At 38.7% G+C, this 27,312-nt stretch overlaps 1 protein-coding gene across 2 annotated transcripts; it reads right to left on the reverse strand.

The window, feature by feature from the left end:
• Positions 1-1,650: 1,650 nt before the first annotated feature.
• Positions 1,651-26,319, reverse strand: slc6a22.1 (solute carrier family 6 member 22, tandem duplicate 1). 2 transcript variants are annotated; one of them, XM_037775901.1, is made up of 15 exons: positions 26,185-26,319; positions 14,622-14,812; positions 13,545-13,679; positions 12,119-12,259; positions 9,132-9,219; positions 8,910-9,042; positions 7,524-7,658; positions 6,932-7,035; positions 6,355-6,479; positions 5,632-5,744; positions 4,767-4,904; positions 4,568-4,670; positions 4,382-4,482; positions 3,195-3,365; positions 1,651-3,107 (listed from the first exon to the last, which is right to left on the reverse strand). In XM_037775901.1, the coding sequence occupies exons 1-15, from the start codon at positions 26,229-26,231 to the stop codon at positions 2,994-2,996; spliced, it is 1,839 nt and encodes a 612-aa protein (XP_037631829.1). In that variant the 5' UTR covers positions 26,232-26,319; the 3' UTR covers positions 1,651-2,993. The 2 variants fall into 2 exon arrangements, with proteins under 2 accessions (XP_037631829.1, XP_037631835.1); XM_037775907.1 differs by lacking the exon at positions 26,185-26,319 and adding an exon at positions 21,729-21,962.
• Positions 26,320-27,312: the final 993 nt, after the last annotated feature.

Here is a 27,312-nt window from a genome sequence, read left to right on the forward strand (position 1 = left end):
TTGAAATGATCCACTGTGTTCACCAGCTAGTCGTCAACTGTGTCTGTCTGCTGTTTGGTGCTGAGCAGGTAGCGCACAGTGTGTTTAACAGTGTAAGTCAGAGAACAATGCTATGAGAGCAGTGAGAGTGAACCAGAACAGTAAAGTTGTGTGCCGGACAGCTAAACAATCAGCTGAAACTCGTCTACAAAGAAACGAGAGGAGCTGCAGATTTTGGTGATTCTTTGTAGGTTCGCCGCTACGTTTGTCATTTAATACAGTTACCATACAAATATTGATAGCTACTTTAAACCTGCAGTACGCAGATGTTTTTTTGGCATCATTGCCATAATAACCTTTCAGCATTTTCAAGTCTTCTGAGAGAAAACTAAACTTCTGCACCTCCTCATGGCTCTGTTTTCAGGCTTTAGAAAATCTAGCGCAAGACGGGAGACTTTGACCAATCACAGGTCATTTTCAGAGAGAGCGTTCCTATTGGCTGTGCTCCGGCTGGTGGGTGGTGCTTGGTATTTCCTCAACAGATCTCAACATGGCTGCCGAGTCACAAACTTTCTCATTTTACAGCTAAACAGTACACTACAAGATGGTTCTGAAAACATTTGAGGAGAGAAATAGGCATTACAGTAACAGAATATTGATTCATATCTTTTTTTAATTGTATTCGCTCCAATTCTACCCACTGCTGCTTTAATATAACCTTTGAAAATGTAATTGGTGCTTGAGTTTATTTGATTTGAGTGTTTAATTGTACTATTTGCAATTGCTCATACATTTTTTTGTGTTGAAAAATATCCAGGGGTAATGTTTATTATAAATACATATATCCTTTGTTGGCTTTGAAACTGGCTTGACTTTTATTTATTTTTTGGTTTAAACTTGACCAACCCTTTCCAAAGGACACAACAGTTTATGCATTATGACTCCTTTAATGGGCTGTAAACACTGAACCACCCAGAAAGGAATCTGCATCTGTGTCGTGCTCACAAAACAATTTATGAATTATTGACATTTAAAAAATACTTTAACCTTATTTTATTTAATCTGATCCAATTTCTGATTCTTTCTCACCATTCAACTTGTCAGTCAGTTTGACCAAAAAATGAGATGAAAACAAGGAAATTAATCAATCATTCTACAGTTTACGAAAGCTGATCAATACTTAATCACACAAATACCATCTGGCCTCATTCATGGATAATATTGTTTTTATTATTGGCACAGCATTTACGTGTTACACAAAGGACTACTGTCACAGATTTCAATGATATATGATACAAAATGACATGAATATCAAACCTGCACCTTCTGTACATAAAAACTATAATAAACAAGCTTAGAGTTGAGACTACAGAAAAAAATATAATCTACATAACTCCATTAAAAATATACTCTGTGATTCAACAGGTTTGCTGTTTCTCTGTTGCATTTGGTGCATCCATGATCACAATCCGACTCATTGGTGTTTCATTTTATTGAACACCAAACAAACTTGTAAGTGCTGAATTGTTTCCTATCTGTGTGCACATTGTTATGGTAGCAGTACTTTGTACAGGTCCGAAACACTTTAGTGTTGGGACAGCATGGTGGCTGAGACGGCTAAGGTGCAGGCAGCGTCCAAGGTTTGAATCCGACCCTCATTGCTGGACAACCTTTCGTCTTTCATGTCACTGCTTTATTTAGTTATATTGACAATTTGAAATTAAATTTACGTCACTCACCGTGACCTAAAAGTGACTCAAGTGTTCAATCTGTATGGCTTATTTGGCAAGAGTTTATCTGTGTTACTTTACTCCAAATAGTTATAAAACATGGTTAAAACAAAACAAAACAAAAAAACATATTCTCAAAGAATTTCTTTACATACGTAACAATTTAAAATATCAGTTTGAATTCCAGCTTGGCTGTTCATTCATGACCGATACGTTTGAAGGTCCACTTGCTAATAGAGCTGACGCAACTAAGAGATGACTCAATTGATCAACAGAGTACTAATCGATAACCAATGAATTGTGCTGGTTTTATATTATTGTAAATTTAATGTCTTTAGGACATCTTAAGAGGCCAACTCATGACTCTGGGAAATTGTGATGTGCATTTGTCACTATTTTCTGACATTTAAAAAACAAAATGAATCGTGTAAAATTCAATAGATCGATTGAGAATGAAAGTAATCATTAGTTGCAGCCCTGCTCGCTAACTGTTAGTGCTGTCAGCGATGGGAGTTGTGATGACGTCTTAGACGGCTGCATTTGTGGAATGAAGACCATGAAATGTGACTGACAGCTCAGACACGAAGGAGAAAACAAACATTCCCTGAACAGTAAGTGGACCTTTGAGCTTAGATTCTCCTTATCATATTCTTGAAAATACTTCTGACTACTACTACTACTACTTGAAATGCTTAATGGAGTGAAATCATGATACATCTGAAGCCATTCCTTTAGTGCAGTGATTCCCAACCAGGAGATCGGTATCCCCACTAGATTATCATTAACAGGACAGGAAAGAAGAAAAAAAATTCTGCTTCACAAATCATGTTTTTTTTCCTTTATTCTTTGCTTTTTTATGAGTTATTTGATAATTTTCAAGCCTTTTAAAAAGCATTCAAACTGGGGTGCCGCTGTAGCTCACCTGGTAGAGCGGGCGCCCCATGTACAAAGACTGAGTCCGTTTGAATCGGACCTGTGGCCCTTTGCTGCCCTCTCTCTCTCCCCTTTCAATACTTTCTCTGTCACTTTCAATAAAAAAGGCACAAATAGCACAAGTATTCAAACTAAAATTTGTCTTTGGTTGAACTGTTTGCCACCGGTATTCGGCATATGCAACCAGTGACGGGTAACAAGTAGACATTGTTGTGTTTTAAGAGGTCAAACATAAAAAATAAAGATTGGGAACCACTGCTTTAAAAGGAGTGGGAGATCTGGATTGAGGGCAAGCTTTTCCTTTTGCCTCACGTTGCTCAGTTTATCTGAAGCTGCTCCAGTTTGCTCGTCCTAGGGACAGGACACCATGCTGTCAGGAGAGGTCAAGTCGAGCAGTTCAAGTCCTTTCTTCTCTGATTTGTTCGAAGGCAGGTCTTCAGCTGGAGTACATAAGATGGAGATCCTCTAACAAAGAAGAATATAGGTCTTAATAATAAAAACACACAGTTTTTTGGAGACATGTTGACACATTTATAAATACAATCAGCTTACCTGTCGCAGTGTGCCAGGAGTGGTGCTCACTTTGTACAACATAAATAGAGGAACCATGAGAGTAGAGGAGAGAGTGAACCACCAGCCAAGAGCATAACCCCACCACGGATACGCAATTGTGTTGTTGAACTTCAGAGGAGTGTATTTGACCAAGGAGAAAGCAAATGTTGCCTGAAAATAGTCACAGAGAAAGTAGTTAAAGTCTTGGTTAGACAATTTACAAAATGTTATAAATGTACCCCAAATCACCCCAAGCTACAATGGAGTGGAATTGAAAATTTTAAATTGAAAAATTTAGGCTGGCATGTAATTGATATGAGTAACTTGCTAAATGAAACCTCTTTTAAATAAAAGTTGATTAATTCATGTTTTGCCTGGAAACAAGTGATGAGCTCAAGCTAAATCTATGGGGCCGTTATTGTAGCAAACCTACTTGCAAATGAGTTTGGAGAGTTGTGTAACTGTATCTCAATCCATGTGTGTGTAGTTAGATTTGTAAATGTGTAAAAAAAATCTTATAAATAGATCTATAAATATGTAGATTAATCAGTAAATTCCTACATAAATCTGTAAATGTGAAGAATAATCAGTAAATGCGTACATAAATCTGTAAATGTGTAGAATAATCAGTAAATGCGTACATAAATCTGTAAATGTGTAGAAAAATCTGTAAATGCGTACATAAATATGTAAATGTGCAGAAAAATCTTTAAATGCGTACATGAATCTTTAAATGTGCAGAAAAATCTGTAAATGTGGAGAAAAATCTGTAAATTCCTACATAAATCTGTAAATGTGCAGAAAAATCTGTAAATGCGAACATAAATCTGTAAATGTGTAGAAAAATCTGTAAATGTGTACATGAATCTTTAAATGTGCAGAAAATCTTTAAATGTGTACATAAATCTGTAAATGTGCAGAAAAATCTTTAAATGCGTACATAAATCTGTAAATGTGTAGAAAAATCTGTAAATGTGTACATAAATCTGTAAATGTGCAGAAAAATCTGTAAATGCGTACATAAATCTGTAAATGTGTAGTTCGGTTTGTTTTCCACATTAGGTAGAAGAAACACATAACCATTGTGTTTGAGCCCCAAAATATATAAACAGATTGAATGGCTTAGCGAAGGGTCAGTTGACATATAAACTGACTGTTTGACTAAGTGAATGTTTAATGCAACTCACCATGCATATTACTGGAGTGACGTATTTCAGACAATATTTAATCACGGCTAAAGGCTTGTATCCAATCATGTCCTCTATGTTTGCATAAAACCGGTCTACACCTGTAAGTAGATGGAAACGCTGTGGTGAGGGAATTCAATATCACAGTGAAGAAACCATGCACATTCCTCTTGTTTATTAACTCACCGTATATCCATCCAATACAACCAGACTGCAATATGGCAAAGAGAAGTAGAGTCATTCCACTGCAGGCATAGTAGTCAAACAACTGGAAGATGTACAGCCCGCCCTGTGTGTGAGACATCAGTTAGCTGTTGTGTTACGGTCTTTTAACATAACAAAAAAGGTCATTGTAAAAGAAGTTAGATTTTTAATATGATCTTACTTCTGTAACCATCACAAGGCCAACGAAGAAGCTAAAAACACTGATAGCAAGTAGAAGAAGTTTACGTCGATGGCCAACGTGGAAGAAGGCAGGATTCGTGTCAGAAATCGCTGTTACGATGGCTTCCAGACCTACAAACTGAAACACAGAGCTCCCAATTACACAATGACTCTACACACGCTGCACACATACAAACATACTTACAAACTTTACAGAGATAATGTCAAAATAATTTAGTAAGTACTCAGAAAGTGCATACCTCTGCCAAGGCTGCACAATCCTCTAATCTAGTTATTTTTTATCATAATGATTAAGATTTTTACTAAGCATCCGGATCTGGATCTGCATCAAAATACACAAAGTGACAAAAGAAATCATGGGAATACATGAGCCAGATTTTTTTTCTCATATTAGCAAGTGTAATAGTCAATGATAATGATGAAACGTTCTCACAATGTTAATAAATCCTTTCAACATTTCCTGCATCTGAACTGTGACCTAAATCCACACCCACGACATGATTACTCATTCATACTCATTATCGAAATTCATTGAAATCTGTTGGCTATGTGCAAACAGACAAACAAACAGGACCAAAAACACAACTAGAGGGAATACATTGTTCTCTTTTTGAGAACTGTGAGACACCCACAGGGCCAAAGTTCATAAAGACTTATGTAATGTATGCATAAAACAATTGAATAAAATCTTTTATCCAGGTCATTGTGAACAAAGGATCAGCATTTCATCATTTTATTTCATGATCATTATTAAAAATATACCGTCCCCATATGAAAAGTTTATTTAAGAGAGAAATGAAACTGCTTTTTCTGATTCTCTCAGTGCTAAAGAAGAGTCAGCTTACCTCACTGTCCAGTCCCAGTAGGATGATCATAATGAAAAAGAATATCGCCCAGACCTGAGGAAAAGGCATCATGGCGACTGCTCGAGGATAGGCAATGAACGCCAAGCCGGGACCTGCAGTGAGAATGAGATGGTCAAAAGAAATCATGGAAATATTTTCTGCTGTTGAGTCAAAATGTTTCACTTTTATGGAATTAAAGGCCAGTGTGTAGTATTTCGGAACTACACCGATCAGCCATAATATTATGACCAGCTGCCTAATATTGAGTAGTTCCCCCTTTTGCCGCCAAAACAGCCTTGACCCGTCGAGGCATGGACTCCACTACACCTCGCCATGTTTCTACAGTAGACCAGAACGTACAAACCAAACACAGGCTCTAGAGAGAGCATTTCGAGTTTTACATTACGTGAAGGCCACTGTTGTTCTCCGACACACTTGTGAAACTGCAGTAATGTGAGCCACAGAGTGCAAAACGTGGTACCACCAGCTGCCGTCTGACTTCTGTTGCTCCTAAAGTAGTGTTATCTTCTCACGTTACCGCACTCTTGGAAAGGGAGGAGTGAGCGGAGGGGTACTCAATCTGCAATCACGCCGCTAGATGCCGCCAAATCCTACACACTGTCCACTATCAAGTGGATTTTGTGCTATATGCTGACCGGATAGTACAATGCTCATTAATTCCTTGATATATTCTCTTATTAATAACATATTCTATATTCTCACCCGACTCTGCCACTTTTGATATGTCTGTGTTCTGCTCATATGCCATGAATCCAAGAGCAGAGAAGATGGCAAAGCCAGCCACAAAACTGGTCCCACTGTTCAGAAGGCACAAGTACATGCAGTCCCTAAAAACAAAAAACAAAAAATACATTTTATACTCCATTGTTTTGCATTAGATGTATACAAATTTGCATGCATCTAATACATACATCTGAAATACATACATTTTTCTTCCCGTAGTTGTGACTCACATCCTAAACTAGCCTGAGACGGTTATATTTATGGCATGACTACTGAATCACTAGAATATTTTTGGAGGAAACTTTACTTCAATACGATGTGGTTTCTTTTCCTATAAACTATTCCAAATGTTTTTAAATAAAATGGGCACTAAAGATGTTCTGACAAACGGCTCAAAAGGTCTTATATATCTTTAACGGCTGTTGTGCTTTTCGAATCACTGGCCTACTGAAGCTGCAACCTGGCCAACTCTCTGTTAGATGTGTTCTTTCTTTTTGTGTGTTTTGTGTGAATCTACAGTCCTACCCAAACTGGAAAACATATATATCAAACTTACTTGTAACAGTTGTTGTTGTATTTGTTATAACTGCCAAGTGCAGTTAGACACCCAATACAAATAGCATAGGAATAAAAGATTTGTGTGCCAGCATCCATCCACACCTGCAAGACAAATAAAGGACATGTGTTCATCTATAGCAAATTACATAAGAAAGACTGTGTTACAAGTCTACAGTGAGTCTAGAAAGAACTAGTTAACACACATTTGCTAATGTTTTACACTGCTGTCGACTCAGTGTGACATCAACAAAGCAATCATCTGCAAACACGGCTACAGTGGAAATTGTGATGCCATTTGAAACAATGTATAGGTAACCGATCTTTTCAATCTCCTGAACTCTGACTTCCCCTTAACTTTCCACTAAAGTGTAATTAAAATATGTCATTTATTCTAAATGTTCTGTAAATGTTTGTTCCAGCACTTCATTTGAGCTATATTATTTCGGAAACTTTCAAAATGTCAACAATGCTTGTCCAAACAACATGCGTTTGTAAATGATTGGACCACCTGCAGGTACAGTACACAAGGGTTGTCGGTTCATGTGAGCCTCATATCATTCAAACAGAGAAGCAGTGAAGCGTGCTCATACCTGTGGATCAGTGAGGCGGGATGGATCTGGGTAGAGGTAAAACTTGATCCCGTCTAAGGCCCCCGGCAACGTGACTCCACGAACAAGCAACACCGCCAGCATCAAGTATGGAAATGTGGCCGTAAAGTAAACTACCTGTGGAAGAGTGAGGGTTAATTGGTGGCAAAATTGTGGACTTGGATAAAGCTGTGTGTGTGATAGCTGTGTTGCCAGATTGGCTGTTATGTGGTCACGTCCTAAAGAGCTCCAGAAAAGAAATTCAACATTGCTTTATTTCATTTGGTTTGAGCTACTGTAGCATGTATCAAACACATAATAATCCTCATTTACACTGGATTCTGTATAGAAGTCTGATATGGAAACACAGTTCACCACCCAAAGCTTAAAGGTGCAGCCTCCTTAAAGGTCCAGTGTGTAGGATTTAGTGGCATCTAGTGGTGTGGTTGCAGATTGCAACCGACTGAATACCCCTCTGCTCAGCCCTCCCTTTCCAAGCGCGTCAGAGAACTACGTTGGCCTTGAGGTAACGTAAAAAAACGTGAAATGCTAGTGTTTCGTTTGTCTGTTCTGATACGAATGGCTCATTCTAAGCTAACGAAAACACAACGATTCTTAGTTTCAGCTGATTAAACACTAATGAAAACATAGTTATATTAATATTATATTCCATTTCTGCCAATAAATCCCTAAATCCTACACACTGGTCCTTTAATTACTAAGAAAACATAGCCACACTAGCGGCTCTGTGGGGCTGCAGTTAGGCGCAGACGTGTTTCAAGCTAAATGCTAATGTCAGCATGCTACCAATGACAATGCCAAACTGCAGGTGTTTAGAACTTATTGTTTACCATTTTTTCATCTTAGTTTAGCATGCTAACATTTGCGAATTAGCACAAAAAGGTATAGCTAAGGCTGATGGGAATGTTGGTAGTTTTGCAGGTATTTGGTCATAAACCAAAGTATTACACGGAGTTAAATTTTGACCTGATGATGGCGCTAGATGAAACGTTAAGGGATCACCAAAGTGATTACAATCATCTTGAGGGGGACATGAGGTTTCACAGTAGTCCATCAAATAGTTATTGAGATATATCACTCAAACCACATGTGAACCTCATGGTGGCGCTGGAAGAAAAGTCAGAGGATCATCAAAGTCATCAGTGTCGGCCCAAATTTAAAGCAAATTCATACAGTAGCCTAGTTGTGAGACATTTTGGTCCTCACTCTAGTGTTCTTCCTTTTTTTGATACTTGTGTGTTGGAAAAAATTTATGATTAACCATGAACTTTGCACAAGCACATCAAGTTTTCAATCTGTAATTAGATTGTAGTGATAGAGGCAGCGTATCTAGCAGAGTGATTTGATTGCAGTGCGCGGTTGTCCTACCTTCCCAGTGGACTTTACTCCTTTCCAGACACAAAAGTAACAGATGATCCAGGACAACAGAAGACACAGAGCCAGCTCCCATCGTATGCCGCCTAACTCATGGACGCTTCCTGTGACATTCAAAACTCTTCTCCTGCAATTCACATTTTCAGTTATAATTCATAAATGTCAAGTCACTTTCAGAGCTTCTTGTCATGTTTGGATTTTGGTTTTCATACTCACTCCCAAAACTCCCTCACTGGTGATGTTGCATTTTCAGCTACAGTCCAGTTCAAATCATCTGCTCTTCGATTAAACTCCACACAGGTCTCTGTTGCAAAGACATACAGGATGGTTTAATTAAACAAGGGACATCCACACACATGATCACATTCCGCCTTTGTTAAAGCGTTTGATTTATGTTCTTATTTTACAACAAAAATGGAACGGGGGACATTTCCATATAGCCTAGTCTATTAATTAGCGAATGCAAATTCCTTGAGCCAAGCAGTTGCCTCCTGGTCTGCTGTATGGTTTTGGAGAGAGCAAGCTTCAGTGATGTGATTCCATCGTGCACCCGATTCAACTGTTATCAGGCTATTAAATAGTCGTTATCGGTCGCTATAAGCATCATAGATGTGGGTCAGTAGGGGCCTACTAGCCCTACGACGTTGTAAAACTTAAAAGCAACATGATCTAACACGTAAAACTGAATGAAATATTACGTTTTGAACACAAACAAAAAGGTTTCTTTAGGTTTAGACAACAAAACCACTTAGTTAAGTTTAGGGAAAAACATTGTGTTTTGGCTTAAAATAACTATGTTTCAAGGTAAATTTCAACAAAAATCTCGCAAATTTCATGGTAATTAGGTGATAATTAGCAAGTAACCTATTTGAAATTTCTTTGGAAATACTGCCAAATTACCCCAATATTTACCTATTGAAAAATACTTTATTATAAACATGATTTAATAATTAAATGCTAAAATAGCATTTAATGGTTAAAATAGGGCCCTTAGACTTGAGAAGCGGCTGTGCGCTGCTTTTCATTGGAGGTGGAAAACCAAAACTAATAGAAGACACTTCTGATCAGGCACAAAGCTCACCATTGTGTGACTTATTGTCTACATAAATGTATCTTGGTAGCTAATGTCATGATTCAGGGAGTTTTTAAAGAAATTTCAAAGAAGTCATTTGCTAATTATTATCTATTTATCAGCAGACATGGAAATAAAGCATATCAATTAACTTTGTATTCTTTTCCTGGAAACGTATTAAATAAATTACCAACTATTGGGAAATACAGGAATATAATTATAATAAGTAATTTTCGATACATTTTGAGGTAAATATTGGGGTAATTTGGCAGTAATTCCAAAGAAATTTCAAATAGGTTACTTGCAAATTATCATGAAATTTGCAGACCTGTAAAATGAAGTGTTGCACCGTTTCAAAAGTGAAGCAAAACTGAACGCTTGTGAACACAAAAGCAACTACACTTTGTTGGTTTCACACGAATGCGAACTCCAGTCTCCTGCGTAAAAGCCCTGTTTTTTGACCCATCCATCACCCTCGACCTCCACCTGATACAGAGTTTCATGCCGTCTATACTACAGCACCTCACTTCCTCCTCTGCTCCTGTCATAATTACTACGGTCGCTAGAGGTCGCTGTTGTCTTCTTTTATACCGTCTTACCATGTGAATAGATGATAAAACCTACCAGTGGGTGTAGTGGGCCCCCATCAGCCCACATCTATGGTGCTTATAGCGGCCGATAATGCCTATTTAATAGCCTGACAACAGTCTAATCGGCTGTTTGCTCCTCTCCACAAGCACACAGTGAGCTTGGGCTGCTGCCCCACCTATGGACACTGGCCGAGCAGGGGCCGTGGCCACTGACCGGTCCTGAACCTGGTGAGGGGTTAACCACTGTCTCCTTGGGAGGCTGGTACCAGGTTGAGTGGGGAGCACCAGATGTTTGTTTGGGACATCCTTGGACTCCCGTTTCTTTTCCCAACCAGAGTGGGTGATAAAGTCGGCTTGTGTTTTTTTCCATATTGGTCGTCTAGATTGGAGCAGTAGGTGGATTAAAGATGTCTGTGTGGATCGGTAGATGGGGGGGGGGATCTTTGACCTTATGGAGCATCCTTTGACTAAATGCGACTTGTCTGATATGTGGGGGTGAGGAGGATGTTGGATAGGACAGGGAACCAGGGGGGTGGTGTTGAGCAAATTGTCCAGGTTATGATTAGTGACAGGTTGTGTTAAACTGGGCATCTGCATGGTGGGTATGAGGTGACCTGGACCAGACAGGGGCACAGTATACTGCTCCAGAGCAGGGATGCACCAGTCCAACTTTTTCAGTCCCAATAACAACACCTGGGCTTTGGGTGTGCGAGGTCCGATCCAATACCAGTGTTTAATTAAAACGCTGTATGCCTCACTGTGTGGGAGTGACTGGGATCATTCTGTTATGTGTAAGGAAACATTACTTTCCTAACTTTGTAAAACAAAACATAAAAAATAAACACACAGATATAAATGTACTGAATTGTTTTTCATTAAAATAATGGTAACCAATACCAAATCAGCCCATTGCCACCGATATCCAATCCACCTATTTGAGTCAGTATTGGTATCGATGCATCCCTACTACAGTGTATGTTAGGGCCAGTGCTGAGGTGCGCAGTGTTGGGGCTGCTGCTCCCCGAGTCTATTATGACAACAATGTCAATAAATGGATTAAATCCCATTTTACACTAAGTTGTGGTATCTGAAGGAGGAGAGTTTCTCTATGTTCACCTAAAATCTCTGTTTAAGATGTGTACGTCAACCAGTTTGGAAGCCAGTTGTGGTTCTGCTGAGCAATTTACACAAGTTTGAAAGGGAAACTTGAAATCTCCGCGCACATTCACTGAGAATATTCGTTACAGAGAAGAAGGAGACAACTTGTCTCCAGCAGGTAAACATTTGAAATGAGCAATATTTGCATAAGAGATGTGTCTCTTATCTTTATGTAAAAGTGAATAAGTAAGTAAATAAGTGAAGTGGACCTCATGACTCATCTCTGGATTTTGCACTCCAGATCCTCAAATGAGCCAAAAATATGATTAATCTTTAAAACAAACAATAACATGACAACTAATACAATAAAACTTAATCCTGAGAGGGAAATAATCAGCCACATGTCAGTTTTATGTCAGTCAGGTCACATACTGGTAACCTACCTGAGTTCCAGCTGTTTCTACAATTCGCCCAGGGAAGTTCAGTGCTGAAGGAGGAGAAGAGATACAGGAAAGCCCAGGCCAATATGATGATGTAATAGATGCTGGAGTATAAAACAACCACCAGACTGCCATAACCGATCCCTGACAACAAACAAAGAAACAAAAAGTATTTAAATCACAAGTTCAATGCTTGAAAGAAAGCAACATCTAATTATCACTGTCAAATAGTTGTAGGATAAACTAAGTGTCCAGCGTGTTACTGTTATTGAACCTTTTTTGTGCCAAAATATCAGACTTTGATTGATTATAGGCTATAAACCAGCAAATGATAAAGTGAAAAGATAATTTACATTTAAATACAAACAAATTTATAAAATAACATGAAATAATACTAATTTATGTAAATATTAAATAAAATGGAACATAAAAAAATACAGTGATTAAATATACAAGAACCAACATGTTTTAAAGTTAATATTTTAACTCACATTTAAATACAATATAAAACAAATTAAATACTGATGGAACTGATGAAAGTGAAATAGTATTCACTTATCAATTAAATATTCTAATAATGTAATTTAAAGGAAATAAATGTCACATACTGTGAGTTTAATGATGATATTACCCAAGAACAGGCTGCTATTCCAGTACAAATGTTGCTGTTGTAGATTTACTAAATATATGTGTACTTGACTGCATGCACACGTGAGACACATGGAGAAAGATTGTTGTAACTCATGTAATAACTCACAGAAGGCAATATTTAACCAATGCGAGACTAAATCCTTGTCACGGTAATTATGGTTCACCAAACCTGACATTGCTTGTTAGGTTACTTAGGAAAGATGGTAAAACCTGGTGGACACGTTTTATTTTAATCATTTCTGAAATACACCAGAGATAAAAGTTCTCGTCAATCAATGTCTTGACTCACATCTTAACCAACAACTCTGTTTCTCTCTGTTCTACACGTGGTGAAATCACTTTCATCACATATCTCTGCAAGATTTGTAGCAAAAATTTGAGCACACAAAACAAAATTTGATCTTCTTATGAAGCAAAATAAATATATTTTTATGAGAAAGTGAGAAAATATAAACCAGTATTGTTCCCCTGCATTACATACTTCATATACAGATTAGCACATATACAAATGTTGTCTGAAATGTCACATTTTTTGATGTGTGTGAATGTTTTGTCCTACATTCACCGCAACAACTGTGACTGCATGAATTTTGCAATTTGTAATGTGAAGGATTAGATTTGAGATGTTGCAATTAAAAAATCACCTCATGTTTATAGTTTTCTATAACTTAGACTTAAAGGCCCAGCCATTACACTTTTACACTTTTACACATATATTCCTGTATAAATACATGTATTTATTTGATTTCACACGGATACTCTGATTCTACATCTTTACCTCCAAAAAGGGGACAGATTTTCCTCCAGCAGGTAATAGTTCCCTGTTTGGTGTACTGGCCGAGAGACGTCTCCATTAGAAACAGGGGGATGCCGCAGGTGAAGAGGAAGAGGACATAAGGGATGAAGAACACCCCTTGGAAAAAAATGAAAAGTTACACCACATGAGTTGTTTGTAGTTTGGTGGTAATCCACAAGAATCACATTGAGATGTATTATGAGATGACATTGTTAGTAAAAGACACGTCTGATCTCCAACACTCTCTATCAGCTCATCATTTCCGCAGTCTGGGCTTGTTAGTCAGTTTTGAGTTTCCTTTAAAAATGTTTGTGTGCAACTTGTCTGGATATGCTCATGTTTTCTGTATTTTCAGTGTGTTTCTTGGGCGTTTGCAGCAGCCCACTGCTCCTAAAAAAACTTAGGATGGGTTAAATGCAGAGGAAAAATTTCATGTATGTACCTGTATGTACTATGACGAATAAAGGTTTCTTCTTCTTCTTCTTCTTCTTTATGACACATATGTGTTGTGAAATAAAAGTTGCATCAGTTTTTTTTATACAAGGTATTATCAAAGTGGTAGAGATGTTTTCTCCATTTGCTTGTGTGTTGTCTATTTGCTTGTGTGTCTCTTGGCGACCGTGCAACAACCTCACAGTTAGGTGTTAGTCAGGTTTGATTTGTTAATTTCACCACACCCAAATGTGGCACAGTAGTGCATAGTGGATGTATTGGAGCACATTGCATTCACCACAGGAAAAGGAAAGGAACGATATTTTATTAGATATATGAGATATAAGTCATAATTATGACATATAAGACATTTCAGATATTGCTGTATGGCAGCACAAGCAGGAATAATAGTCTATGTGAAGTTCCTCTTTAAAAAAGGAGTAGCTTTATAGTTCTTGGAAGGTAATATTTACATAGTAGTTCTGACATGAGATTTTGGCTGATAATACGTCGTCAAACATTATTATGAAAGATTTCGCTCTCGCAGCTTTCATTGTTAACTCAATATTTGTCGTGTTGCCACAAAGTGCTTCCACAGTTTGAGTTATTTTAATAAGTAGCACTTACCTCCTCCATTTTTGTAGCACAGGTAAGGGAACCTCCACACATTTCCTAGGCCTACGATTTGTCCTGCAACCGCCAAGAGGAACTCAACTTTGCTGGACCACTGTCCTCTGCTCGGGATGCTGGGTGCAGGATGGGCCGTGCCCATATCCAGCCTGAACTTGACCTCTTGACCGTGCGTCTTTTCCATCGCACTGTAACAACAGAAGGGTTAAAAAAATAAATAATAATAATCTCAGTGGCGTTCGGTGACAGAATTACAATGGTCACAATATGGTATAAACTATATTTTAATAATTCATGCTGTTTGTAGATTTAGCTTGCAAATGGTGACTAAATAGCATATTCTCAGTGTAAATGTCCCTTTCAGTACCAAGCAAATATAATCCCTAACCACAGCAGACATTTTGACATGATTTAATTGCTGTATATTAATGTTCATAATCCGCACAATGCTAGCAGTATGCTGTATTAGGTCAACACAGGGTCAGCGCCGCTTGGCATGACCGTAATTTTCCCATCAATGTTGCTTTTGTGTTGCAGCCGATTTGGTGTGGGAGTGGAACAAATAGACTGGAAAATATGTGTGCTACTACATCACTGTAAAAAAGCTTCAAATGCTCTGATGCTCAAAACAACTTTCCTAAAGTGTTTTATGGATCATTAAGTGAGAGGAGAATTATGAAAATCAGCAGAGGATGCGTTATCAACACCAGAGGTCTGCAATTATACATTAAAAGAGCCAGAAGACCACGAGAATAACAAGAACAAGAACAGAAGAAGAAGATAGTGTTCAAAGCTTGTGCACAACAAGCTTGACTGGTGGTATTACATCAATGGACAGCATAGCCTGACTGATACTGGATTTGTGAGGCAGATACTGATATTGATATTTAATTCAATAATTTATATTTTCTAAACAATCTTGATAGGGATCCCTTAGATTTCTTTTTCTAATTGTGACCAAGATACACGCTGAGCGGGACATTTTACAGCTCAACTTGTTGGCTCTCTGGTGGACAAACTGTGATGGTGAATGGTGGTGAAATGATTCTTGTTACTTATTGACTGATACCGTATATACCAATATGATATATCTACAATAAAGTAATATCGACCGATATAATGTTCCTGGGCGATTTATCGGTACGGATCTTGTGGACACATCATTAACATTTGAAATAATTTCATTTAATAATTTGAATTTACAGAAATGTATTAATGGACCTTTTGAATAACAACCGTGTTATAGGCAAAATAGTTTGAAATAGCAGTAAATAATAATTATGTTTAAGGTGCTTTGAATAAAGAAGGTTTAAGGTTTTTATTGCATAATCTTAACCCTAAACTTAGCAAATGTTTTAGCTGATCAAGACTTTGTCCTTTTAGACTGTTATCCTTTTTCTATTCTATCTGAGTAAAACATTTTATATAAAGTCGTACTTTAAATAAGACCTAATTTTCCCCACGAGTGCCAACTCTTTAACCTGATCTCATCTTAAAAAGAGTAAGTAAGTCAGTGAGTCCTGCATTCAAAATCTTACAAAAAATGACAGATGGGCCTTTAAGTGCAGATATTGTTTGTTTACTATGTCACATGTCCTCTTTTGTGTTTGTGAACTGATGAACTGGAAAATGCAGTTGACATGTGTGTGTTGTCTGTGTTGACAAGTTGCATTAATTGATCAAAGATGTTGCCGATGGTTACTGTTGGGTGTCAGTTAGTTACTTCCTTCCTAGCCCAAAGACCCAGGAAGGAGGTTATGTGTCACCGGCGTTGGTTTATTGGTTTGTTTGTTTACTCTATGCACTCTACACCCATGACTGCACTCCATCCCACCCCTCAAACACTGTCATCAAATTTGCAGACGACACCACCGTGGTCGGGCCCATCTTGAAAGGAGACGAGATGGCCTACAGAGACAAGGTCCAGCGACTGACGGCATGGTGTGCAGACAATAACCTGTCTCTCAAAAACAGTAAAAACAAAGGAAATCATCATCGACTTCAGAAGACACCGTGCGGACCCTGCCCCACTCCACATCCACGGAGACTGCGTGGAAAGGGTCCCGACCTTTAAGTTCTTGGGCATCCACATCACGGAGGAGCTCTCCTGGTCCACTAACACCACAGCGACACTGAAGAACGCACAGCAGCTGGGGACCTTCTATCGCTCTGCCATCGAGAGCATACTGGCATATGGCATCACAGTGTGGTACGCTGGGTGCTCAGCTGCGGAAAGGAGAGCTCTCCAGAGGGTCATGAACTCAGTCCAAAAGGTTGTTGGCTGCCCTCTGCCCTCCCTGGAGGACATTTCCAGTTCCCGCTGCTTCAACAGAGCCAAAAACATGATCAAGGCCTCTTCCCATCCCACCCAGCACATCACCTATTGAACCTGTTGCCCTCTGGCAGGCGCTACAGGTCCATCAGAGCTCACACCACCAGACTCACAAACAGTTTCTTTCCCTGGGCCATAAGAACTCTAAACTCTGTCAAACAGTAAATACCTCATACTTGTGCAATAATTATTTTTTTATTAGTAAAATAGCTACACTATTTATACACAGTTTTTTTTAATTGCACTGATCCGGAGAAGCACTCCAAACATCTGTGTATTATGTGGGGAACGAATGGGTACTGTGAATGTTGTGAATGTTATGTGTAAAATGGAGGAATGAATGTGTATTGTAGCTGTCTGTTGTTTTTTTATTTATCTATTTTTAACTGCACTGAGCAGGAGAAGCCTCCAAATTTCGTTGTACCATGTACAATGACAATAAAGCTTTCTATTCTATTCTATTGTTTGTCCGTTTGGAGGATTACTCCAAAAGTCTGCGATGGATTTGAATGTAATTTTTTGGAGGGGTGGGGTATGGCACAATGAACACTCTATTAAGTTTTGGTGGCGATCCGGATCATGATCCGGCTTCGGGAAGTTTTTTTAATAGCTCCGCTCAGCCTGTGCATTAACACCACAGGTTTTAAGACATGTGCAGTGTAACTGATGACACGTTCATGACGCGTCACCCTGCCTCTTTCCTTCTGCCAGCAGAGAGAGGGACAGAGAGAGAGCGAGGGGTGGAGGGAGGGGGGGACAACTGTAGATTCAGCGTTTTTTCACATTAAATTTGGTGAAATTAGAGTTGAGTTCGATCAAAGCACACTTGGTGATTGTTGGAAAGAGTAACGACGACGGTTTAGGTGAGTTTTATTTTGTTTCTGTCTAGATGAATGAAGTGTTTTACGATGCTCCGCTACATACAGCTGATCTCAACATAAACAAAAATACACGTGGATGATGGCGCAAGCTGAACGGAGAGGGGGGGTGAGGGTGGGGCGATCGTACTCGGGCAACTTAGCGGAGGTCTGCGCTCTCAAAGTGCCATTCTAGTTAATGCATGTGTTTACAACGTATAATATATAATATAACAGAGGTGATGCAGTAGACAGTAGGTGATATGCACTAATTTATAATGTAGAGTTTACTGGGCAGTACAAGGTTGTGTCAAATGGAAAATATTATATAAAAGTATATAATGTGTTTCTAACCCAAACATTATCAGGTTGTAGAACGGGTCGGTCACTCACATGTCAGAGTCCTTGAGCAACACAATGAGCCCTAAATTTGCTACCCAAATGTAAGCTGGTGTGTAAAAGCTGTCTGCCATATCAATTTAATGTTGTGAGTTGGTGCGACAGTGTCACCCAAGCAGAAGGAAGATAAACTTTGGCAGTTGGCAGGTCACTGTAAATTCAAATACATGGGAGGCCTGTTTGACTTCTCACATCAATTATCTGCGATAACGTTGAAACCAGGAAAAAGACGGTTCCAATGCTCTAAAAACCAACGGGCATAACTGTCATGTTTATCATCTATTCAGTTCATGTCTTATAAATGGTGTCATTGTTTCCTGGAAGACAAACCTCTACTGATAACTGATAAACACAAGAATAGCATGTTCACTCACAAACGTATTAGTCTTATTCATGTTCAGAAAATGTCTTATAAACAATAAATAACTTGTTTTAACAAATATATATTTATTATTATATATTATATTATTACTAAGACTTCAATCCTCATTGAACCAGACATGTCTGTTGGTATAACAGTAAAGACTTATTGTTGTTAATCACTGATGCACAGGTTTGTGTTTCATTGTCCACGGACAAATCTAAACAGCACTTTGATTAATTAAAAATGAATTGCTGCTGAGCTCATTTGACTGACTCTAACTGTAGTTATAAATCCAGCCATAACAAAAATTACAGATGATGTGTGTCCATAAAACTCAGTTCTATTTGTTCGGTCAACAGGCCCTTAATGACTATTATGTTGAAAAATATTTAATCGCGATTAATCGCGATTAATCGCATGATTGTCCATCGTTAATTGCGATTAATCGCACATTTTTTATCTGTTCTAAATGTACCTTAAAGGGAGATTTCAACACTCATTCATATTCAACACTCTTATCAATGTATGTATATATTTATTATTAGAAATCAATTAACAACACAAAACAATGAAAAAACCCTCACAGGTACTGCATTTAGCATAAAAAATATGCTCAAATCATAACATGGCAAACTGCAGCCCAACAGGCAACAACAGCTGTCAGTGTGTCAGTGTGCTGACTTGACTATGACTTGCCTCAAACTGCATGTGGTTATCATAAAGTGGGCATGTCTGTAAAGGGGAGACTCGTGGGTACCCATAGAACCCATTTTCATTCACATATCTTGAGGTCAGAAGTCAAGGGACCCCTTTGAAAATGGCCATGGCAGTATTTCCTCGCCAAAATGTAGCACAAGTTTGGAGCCTCCTTCGTGACAAGCTAGTATGACATGGTTGGCACCAATAGATTCTTGAGGTTTGTAGTTCCATATGATGCCAGTATCTTCACTCTAGCTTTAAAACTGAACCCGCTACAAACTAAAAATCTCAAGTTGCGTTAAAGAAATTAGTGCCGTTATAACAAATTTGCATTAATGCGTCATTCTCGTGTTAACTTTGACAGCCCTAGTTGAAAGCAATTGCATCCTAAATATTTTCCAGCACCGCAACAATAGTTGCATTAGAAAATAACTGTTGTTAACTAAAGTGACTGCTTTGTATTTTGCATTCAGGGTAGCAAAGTGCAGGGTAGCTAAATGATATGTGCAGCAGGGAATTGGCTCAACAGGGAAGTTGACAGTTAGTCGTTGGATGAATCTCCTCAAACCATCACACTTATCATAGGCAGGCAAATTCTTCTCCACCTTCCTCTGGGCTTCTGTGCTGAAGCCCCAGGCAACTTTGCGTACATCATTTAGTACAGTTGTCTAAATGTCTAGTGAGCGATACTGTATAGTAGTGGTTCTCAACCTTTTATGTGTCAATGATCCCTAAACTGATATACATTAGGTCACAGACCCACATTTGATAAGATTTTGCTTCAGGGACCTCCATCTGAAATGATTTTAGTTGTTAGATATGATTAAGACCAGAACACTACAGTTGTTCCTTCAGATCAGTACCTCTGCTGAAATCTGTGACTGCAGAGAGCCAGTAACACATGAGGTCACCATTTCTGACATTTGTGACCCCATGCTTGTCTGTACCTATCTTTTGCTTGTCTTTTAGAGTTTTGTGAATATACCTTTAGAGTAAAAATATTAAAATACATACATGTTTTTTTAACAATTTAGTTTTGTGTGTTTTCTGACGACAGCCGTCAGAAATGGTGAACTCGTGTCGCTGACTCTCATGCGGTCACAGATTTCGGTGTAACACCGGCAGCATCCCATTATTCCAAAACGCCATGACCTGCCCTACTCTGCCTTTAGCTTACCCTGATATTCCTATCCTAACCCATCTCACCCCACATGCCTAAACCTAACCAACCCAACCAACATTGGGCTGAGGGAACATTGTGGCTGGCTCATCTACCGGGAGGGAGACATGGCGGCATTTCATGGCAATCCAACAGTTGTTGAGACATTTCAGTCTGGAACAAAGCGGTACACTGCCTTCCCTACAGCCACGCCTCTAACATGACTAAAAAGTAGTGTATGCCTGATGGCCAGCAGCCACAGCACCCCAGTACTATGTATCATCTTAAAAACACAAACACTGGAAAATATTTTGTCTGGCTGAGAGACTGAGGCTGAAATTAGTTGCACAGGAATGTAATTCCTGGGAGGTGGGCTGACTACAGGAACGCACCGGACTTACTGAACCTGAATCAGCCAATTTCCATTTGACCTGACTGACCATCACAAAACTTTCAGGAGCCTGGTGGAAAGTTAGGAGTTAAACAGACATGATCAATACTCACAAGTGGGTCAAGTGGCTGCATGAGGAGGAGGCAGACTCAGCCCAGGTGCAAAGAACAACTGCTGTCAACAACTTACGGTGTTTTTTAAAAAAATACCTCAGATAATATTTTTGCTCTACATGTGACCACATCTTGGCAGTGTAGGGAATAGTTGTTGGTCACTTCTGCTGGGTAAGTTTCTATTTTATCCCAGTCCACCAATAGGGAGGGGCTCAGGGGTAAATAATTTTTGTTTTGATTATCTCACTGTCCTAGACATGCATGCAGAAAAACAATAAAAGCTCCTTTCTGTGGTTCTGCTGTTTATTAACGTCAATAACTAAACACTTTTATTTATGTATGCAGCTTGTAATTTCTGAAAACAATAATATGAAGAGATGGAATATTTCATATCAGTGTAGTTTTGGCAAAGTAACTTTTAAAAGAGTTCGTTATTGCTGTTCTAATATTCACACAAGAAAAATGTATTTGTTTAAAACAACGTAAACTTTATGCAGCAACGGTCACAGAGCAGCCTGAGGTGTCAGGCTAAATACACCACACAAGGGAAATAGCTGCTTTCTCTGCAGCGTAGCCGGTAACCTTTGCCCTACATAATACAGCTACAGGCGCAAAGCGCAAGTGCAGCCACAAAAGCTCAGCTGTCTCTGAACGCCAAGGATACCAGTTGTTCCTTATTCAAGAAATTAAACCACAGTAGTGAACACTTGCAATTTATACAGAGGAACACTAATAAAGACAGAAAAAAACTGCTTTGTGACCTCAAGGGAAAGGGATTGGTAAAGAGTACCTGAGAAAGGTCGCTTCTTGTCTGTAGTCTGTGTTTATGCTTCCATTTAGCCCTAGGAGGGATTTATCCGGTGCCTTCTGTTGAAAATACAAGTCTAGATCGCCCAGTCCCTCCAGTGCTCTTCCCAGCTCTCACCATGAGTGAGCCCATGAGGAGAGGTTTGAGAGAGCTCAGTTTGTATGACAATGAGGGAGAGAGAAAGAGCAAAGAGGAACAGAGCGAGAGAGGAGGGGGCGGGGGTGTTATGTGTTTCTGAATGAGCAACTTAAGGCGGAGACTGTTCATGAAGGCCACATGGCCTCACAGCAGAGAGGAGGGGATTTGCACAGTAGCAAGCTGGCGGCATGGCTCTGTGGGTGTTAATGTAGGCTGGCAGTATGTTCAACACTTTGGTCCAGACAGAAACATCTGAGTATCTAACAGAGGATGAAACCTATAGGGCAACCAGGTGTCCCACTTTACGAGGGACTGCACAGCATTTTTATCCCTAGTCCCACGTCCCACATATTGAGACGATGTCCCACATTTTCATTGGCTCTAGTTTTCAGAAGTCAAACCACCAAAGGACAGACGCTTTTCTAAAACCTGGCTTTTATTCAATGGCTGTGAAGGAAGCAGGGAAGGCTGTCATCACGGCGCTGTGTTTGCCGTCAAACTGTGTACACATGGGTCAAGTGCAGGTTGACCTTTCACCGTGTTTGCTACGCTACACCCGACGAAGAAAAGTCACAAGTCGAGTCACTGCAAAGTCACAAGCTATACAGAAACTACCACAAAGAAAAGGAAGTGCAGTTACAACGAAACTACTTCTAAGTATTTATAATCTGGAGGAAGGCGATTCTTTTTTTGTGAAATTTGCCAGTTATTTTTTAATTTCACACGGGGGGATTCCAACATGAAGCGACAGTGTTCATATGAGTCTCACAAGAAACGTGCAGCTCAAAAAAGAGATGTGCCAATCTATGGTTTGCATTCGGGCAAAGCATAGAGATGTTACAAGATAAGAGGAAGAATAGAAATGTTTACTATTTAAGTTAGATAAACATTGTATCAAAATTGTAGACGACCTCTCAGCCTTGGTAACGTGTCCCACATTGTCCCACACAAACATACTCTTTGTCCCATATTTGGTTTGTTGGGATCTGGTCACCTTAATGAAACCATTTGTTTCATCTAGCGCCACCAGCAGATTGACTTTTTAGGCTTCCACAATGATTTGAATGGATGTCCATGATTCCTAGAGGCTAACTTTAGTGATCCCTTAACTTTTCACGGAGAGCAATCATTAGGTCATTAAAAATGGTCTAATATTATGTAAAACTAATGACATTCCCATCAGCCTCTACTTTGTGTTTAGCGCTAATTAGCAAATGCTGCCAATTAACCATCTTCACTAAAATGGCGAAAATGGTAAACATTGTAACTGCTAAACATCTGTGACAAACAGCAAAGCAACAAACAAACGTTCAGTTTCATTTTCAGAATCAGCTTCTTTTTTTTTTTTTGTTTACCTTTATTTATTCAGGGGAGGTTCACTGAGTGCAATGCTCTCTTTTTCAGGAACGCCCTGACCACATTCACACAGTTACACATTCACACCTGGAAGCTGCCCAGTACAACCACAGTCTGATCTGCTGGCCACTGAGCAGCTCCACTGGAGCGGTTGGGGTTAAGGGACCTCAGTGGTGGTAATGAGGGAGGGGCAAACGCTGCTTTTTCACTTTCCCCACTCAGATTTTATCCTATTTTATTTTACCAAGAATATACATACATGGAATTTGACTCTGGTTTTATGCAGCTCTCTCAATTACGACGGAGTATTAGGGCCACATTGAGGGGAAAACAAATCGGAGATTTCGAGAATAAATTCATATGAAAAAATAAGAGGTTTTGTACACAATATATGTCTGTTAACATTATATTATAATTTATCCAAATTTAACATACTGTAATATTGTATGGGCAAGTACTTCTCCAATTTATCTGTACAAAATATTGCTGCTTCAGAAACAGTTTATAAGATTAGCAACTTTTTTGAATGCTGTTATACCAAGTGCACCACTTTTTTCATAAAAGTGGCAAAAAATTGTTTGAAAAAAAGATGTTGGGATCTGGACACCCTATTTAATGCTGAAGAAGGTGAGATTGGAGCAAATATGATTAAAAAAAAGTTATTTTTATAAAACAGTCGCTTAACGGCATCTGCAAGATTTCACAGACCGGAGGAAAACAAGCAGTCAGAGCTGATCTGAGGTCTGCTGTCCAGCTGCCGTCTATGAGAGTCGGCTGTCAATCACTCGCGAACTCCGACCAAACGGTCAAACTAAGCAGTGCTGATCAAATATGAATCAATATTATGTTATGTTAATGCCTATTTCTCGCCTCAGATATTTTCAGAATCATCTTGTAGTGCACGGTTTAGCTGTAAAATGAGAACGTTTGTGACGCTGCCTCCATTGTGAAATCTGTTGAAGGAGAGACCAAATTATCTAATATGAGACATTACATGAGAGTATTAAACTTCAGCACCGGAAAGGAAATAGTGAATACTTGAAGATGAACAGTCATAACTACACATAATTATTACATAATAAACAAGAAAAAGTCACTTAATAATAGATAAACAATTTCTCACAGAGAAAAGTCATTTTACTGACAAAGAGACACACAGCTGGTGACCCAAGATGTTCCTTTCTCTGCCTCCCTCTGAGTCAGTATCTGTCCCACACAGGCACCCTGAGGTCCACAGCCCTCCACCACAACGCTATGTCACATTCAACACGGAACATTTCAACACGCATTGTGTGTGAAATACCACAAATGTATGCAGTATTTGAAGCACACACAAACACAACACAACAGTGTCTGGTGCTTGATGACTGCATTTGGTTTAACATGTACTGTATTGTTGTTTCTTGTTTATTTGACTGATATATTGGTAGTATTTACTTTATTGGTAGTATCTGTTTCCTTCTATAGTTGTAATGTGTAGTTAAACCTGCAATTTGTTTGGTCCCTTGGGGGCAGCAGATACAAGTTTTGAACACAACATTGACATATCTTGATATGCAAACTAGTTAGCAAACAGTTGCTCATTTACATACCCCACAGTTACGGAGCCCTTTATCATGGAGCCCTCTTTCCAAGTCCAATATTCACTCACTTTTAGCTCAGTTTTGGTCTCCACCAACTCCTGAGAGAAATATCTGGCTCTTTAGTTGCTAAATGCTCCACTATATCTGCCAGCTAGTTGCTAACTGTCTGCTGGTTGATGCTGAGCAGGTGTGTAGGGGAGACCAGGGGCAAATGTAACATCTACAATTGCGTGATGATCCCTCTCTGCCTGGACAAACTGAAGTTTGAAGACTTTTTTTGAGGTATGAAAGTAATTAATTGCTCAATGGATATTAAATTGTTTTAACTATATCTATATTCTTGAGAGTTTATTGTTGTCCCTGGTATTTATATGAAGGTATTACGTGTTGTTACAATCGCACCTGCATGTGGGGGCAGATGTAACGTTTGACTTCTAGTTTTTCAATCAATATTGTGACTCTAACAACTCAACTTGTAAAAACATTTGATGACTGTTAACAAGTAGAACACAAATACACCTTACCTACATATAAAAATTATCCAAATAGTTCAAGAGAATTTTGAGTAATAACATCAAAACTAGGGCTGTCAAAGTTAATGCGATAATAACACGTTAACGCAAATTTGTTTTAACGCCACTAATTTCTTTAACGCAATCAACCTTTCGAAGGTTGTGGCGGGCTCAGTTTTAGAGCTAGCGTGAAGATACAAAGGAGGTTAAGTAACACTCAAAACTTTGGCGAGGAAAAACTGGTATTGCCATTTTCAAAGGGGTCCCTTGACCTCTGACCTCCAGATATGTGAATGAAAATAGGTTCTATGGGTACCCACGAGTCTCCCCTTTACAGACATGCCCACTTTATGATAATCACATGCAGTTTGGGGCAAGTCATAGTCAAGTCAGCACACTGACACACTGACAGCTGTTGTTGCCTGTTGGGCTGCAGTTTGCCATGTTATGATTTGAGCATATTTTTTATGCTCAATGCAGTACCTGTGAGGGTTTCTGGACAATATCTGTCATTGTTTTGTGTTGTTAATTGATTTCCAATAATAAATATATACTACATTTGCATAAAGAAAGCATATTTGTCCACTCCCATGTTGATAAGAGGACCTTGAATGTACATTTTGAACAGATAAAAAAATGTGTCATTCATTTGTGATTAAATATTTTAATCCAGTGACAACCCTAATCAAAACCAAAAAATTATTACAATTTCCCTCATTCTCCCCTACATCAGTGAGTTTTTAGAGTTTTTTTTGTTGTTGCAGAAAACAGCTGAGAGAAGTAACATTGAACCAAAACAGTAAAGTTGCTCATCAACAAAAAGTGGAATCAGATCTTATGTACACTCACCATTTGTCACCCTCTGAAGCAGAGTGATTTTCTTGTGGTTTTTCCATCTCAAAATACTCGTCGTCGGTTTAATGTCTGTCTGTGTATCTCTGACGGAGGAGCTTGTAACAAGTGTTCAGAGCGTAGTAGGTGCAAGATGTTGGACAAATCATTGTACTTGTTGTTAATGAGTTGTCTTTGGCGTCCTACGTCTGTGTGAGGCTGTACAGAGGTACTCAAGTTCAAAGAAACACAGCTGCCACCTGAAGCAACAACCCAAGTCTGCCTTCATCAAACTGAGTTACACATAATCTTTATGGGTAACTTTAGATTTATATGGTGTTTTTTATTTTAACCTTTTTCTAATTCTAACATTTTGAGTTTTTACCATTCAATCACAAACTCCACAGTGAGTGACTTGCTAATGTAGCCTGAAAAGATAATAATGCTGCACACTTTTTTGTTTTGTTTTACAGCTAATCATCACTTTCTTTTTTTTCTATACGCTTCAAAAAAAAGTCACATACAGTAGAGCTTGCAGTACAGTATGTAGCTTACATGTTAACTGTTAAACTAACGGAGATCGAGGCGACCGAGGTAATGTATTAAAACTAACACTGAGTTAGACCATTACATGAACATACAAGCTGTGTGGCATTCAAAAGCTGAAGACTTGATTGGTCGATTTGGATGATTTTCTAAGCCTGAAAACAGAGCCATGAGGAGAAGCAGAAGTCTTGAATTACAATATGCTGAAAGGTTATTATGGAATCTTTGCCCAATGATGCCAAAAATATACTGCCTACTGACACTTTAAGTAACGTTCAAGTTTATTTCCCCCAAGTATTCTTTATGTAGTAAGTATACTAATATCAATGTACAATTAGTATACTTGTAAGTGTACTACTTCAGTACTTATTGGGGCACTTTTTAGTTTATAAAAGTACACTTTTAAGTATACTTTAAGTGTAAGAATAGTAAACTTTGGGTACACAACTAGTTTACATCTGAGTTGTATTGTGTACTGCAACTATACTATGAACTAAGTGAATACTGTTAGTTTATAAGTTATGTACTTGTAGCCCACTTTTTAGTTTATGAAAATACCCTTTAAAGTACTATCAGTAAACTGGGTTTAATAGTTGTTAT

This window comes from Sebastes umbrosus, chromosome 1 (genome assembly GCF_015220745.1).
Source record: "Sebastes umbrosus isolate fSebUmb1 chromosome 1, fSebUmb1.pri, whole genome shotgun sequence".
NCBI classification, from domain to species: Eukaryota; Metazoa; Chordata; class Actinopteri; order Perciformes; family Sebastidae; genus Sebastes; species Sebastes umbrosus.

Bases quoted from the DNA above. Each gene is read 5' to 3' on its own strand.
- slc6a22.1 (XM_037775901.1), bottom strand. From the start codon at position 26,231: ATGGAAAAACCACAAGAAAATCACTCTGCTTCAGAGGGTGACAAATG. The intron at 4,905-5,631 runs GTAAGCTGACTC...TCTGTGTTTCAG, and splicing joins TACTGGGACTGGACAGTGAG to TTTGTAGGTCTGGAAGCCAT. The intron at 4,671-4,766 runs GTAAGATCATAT...TCTCACACACAG, and splicing joins GCCTTGTGATGGTTACAGAA to GGCGGGCTGTACATCTTCCA.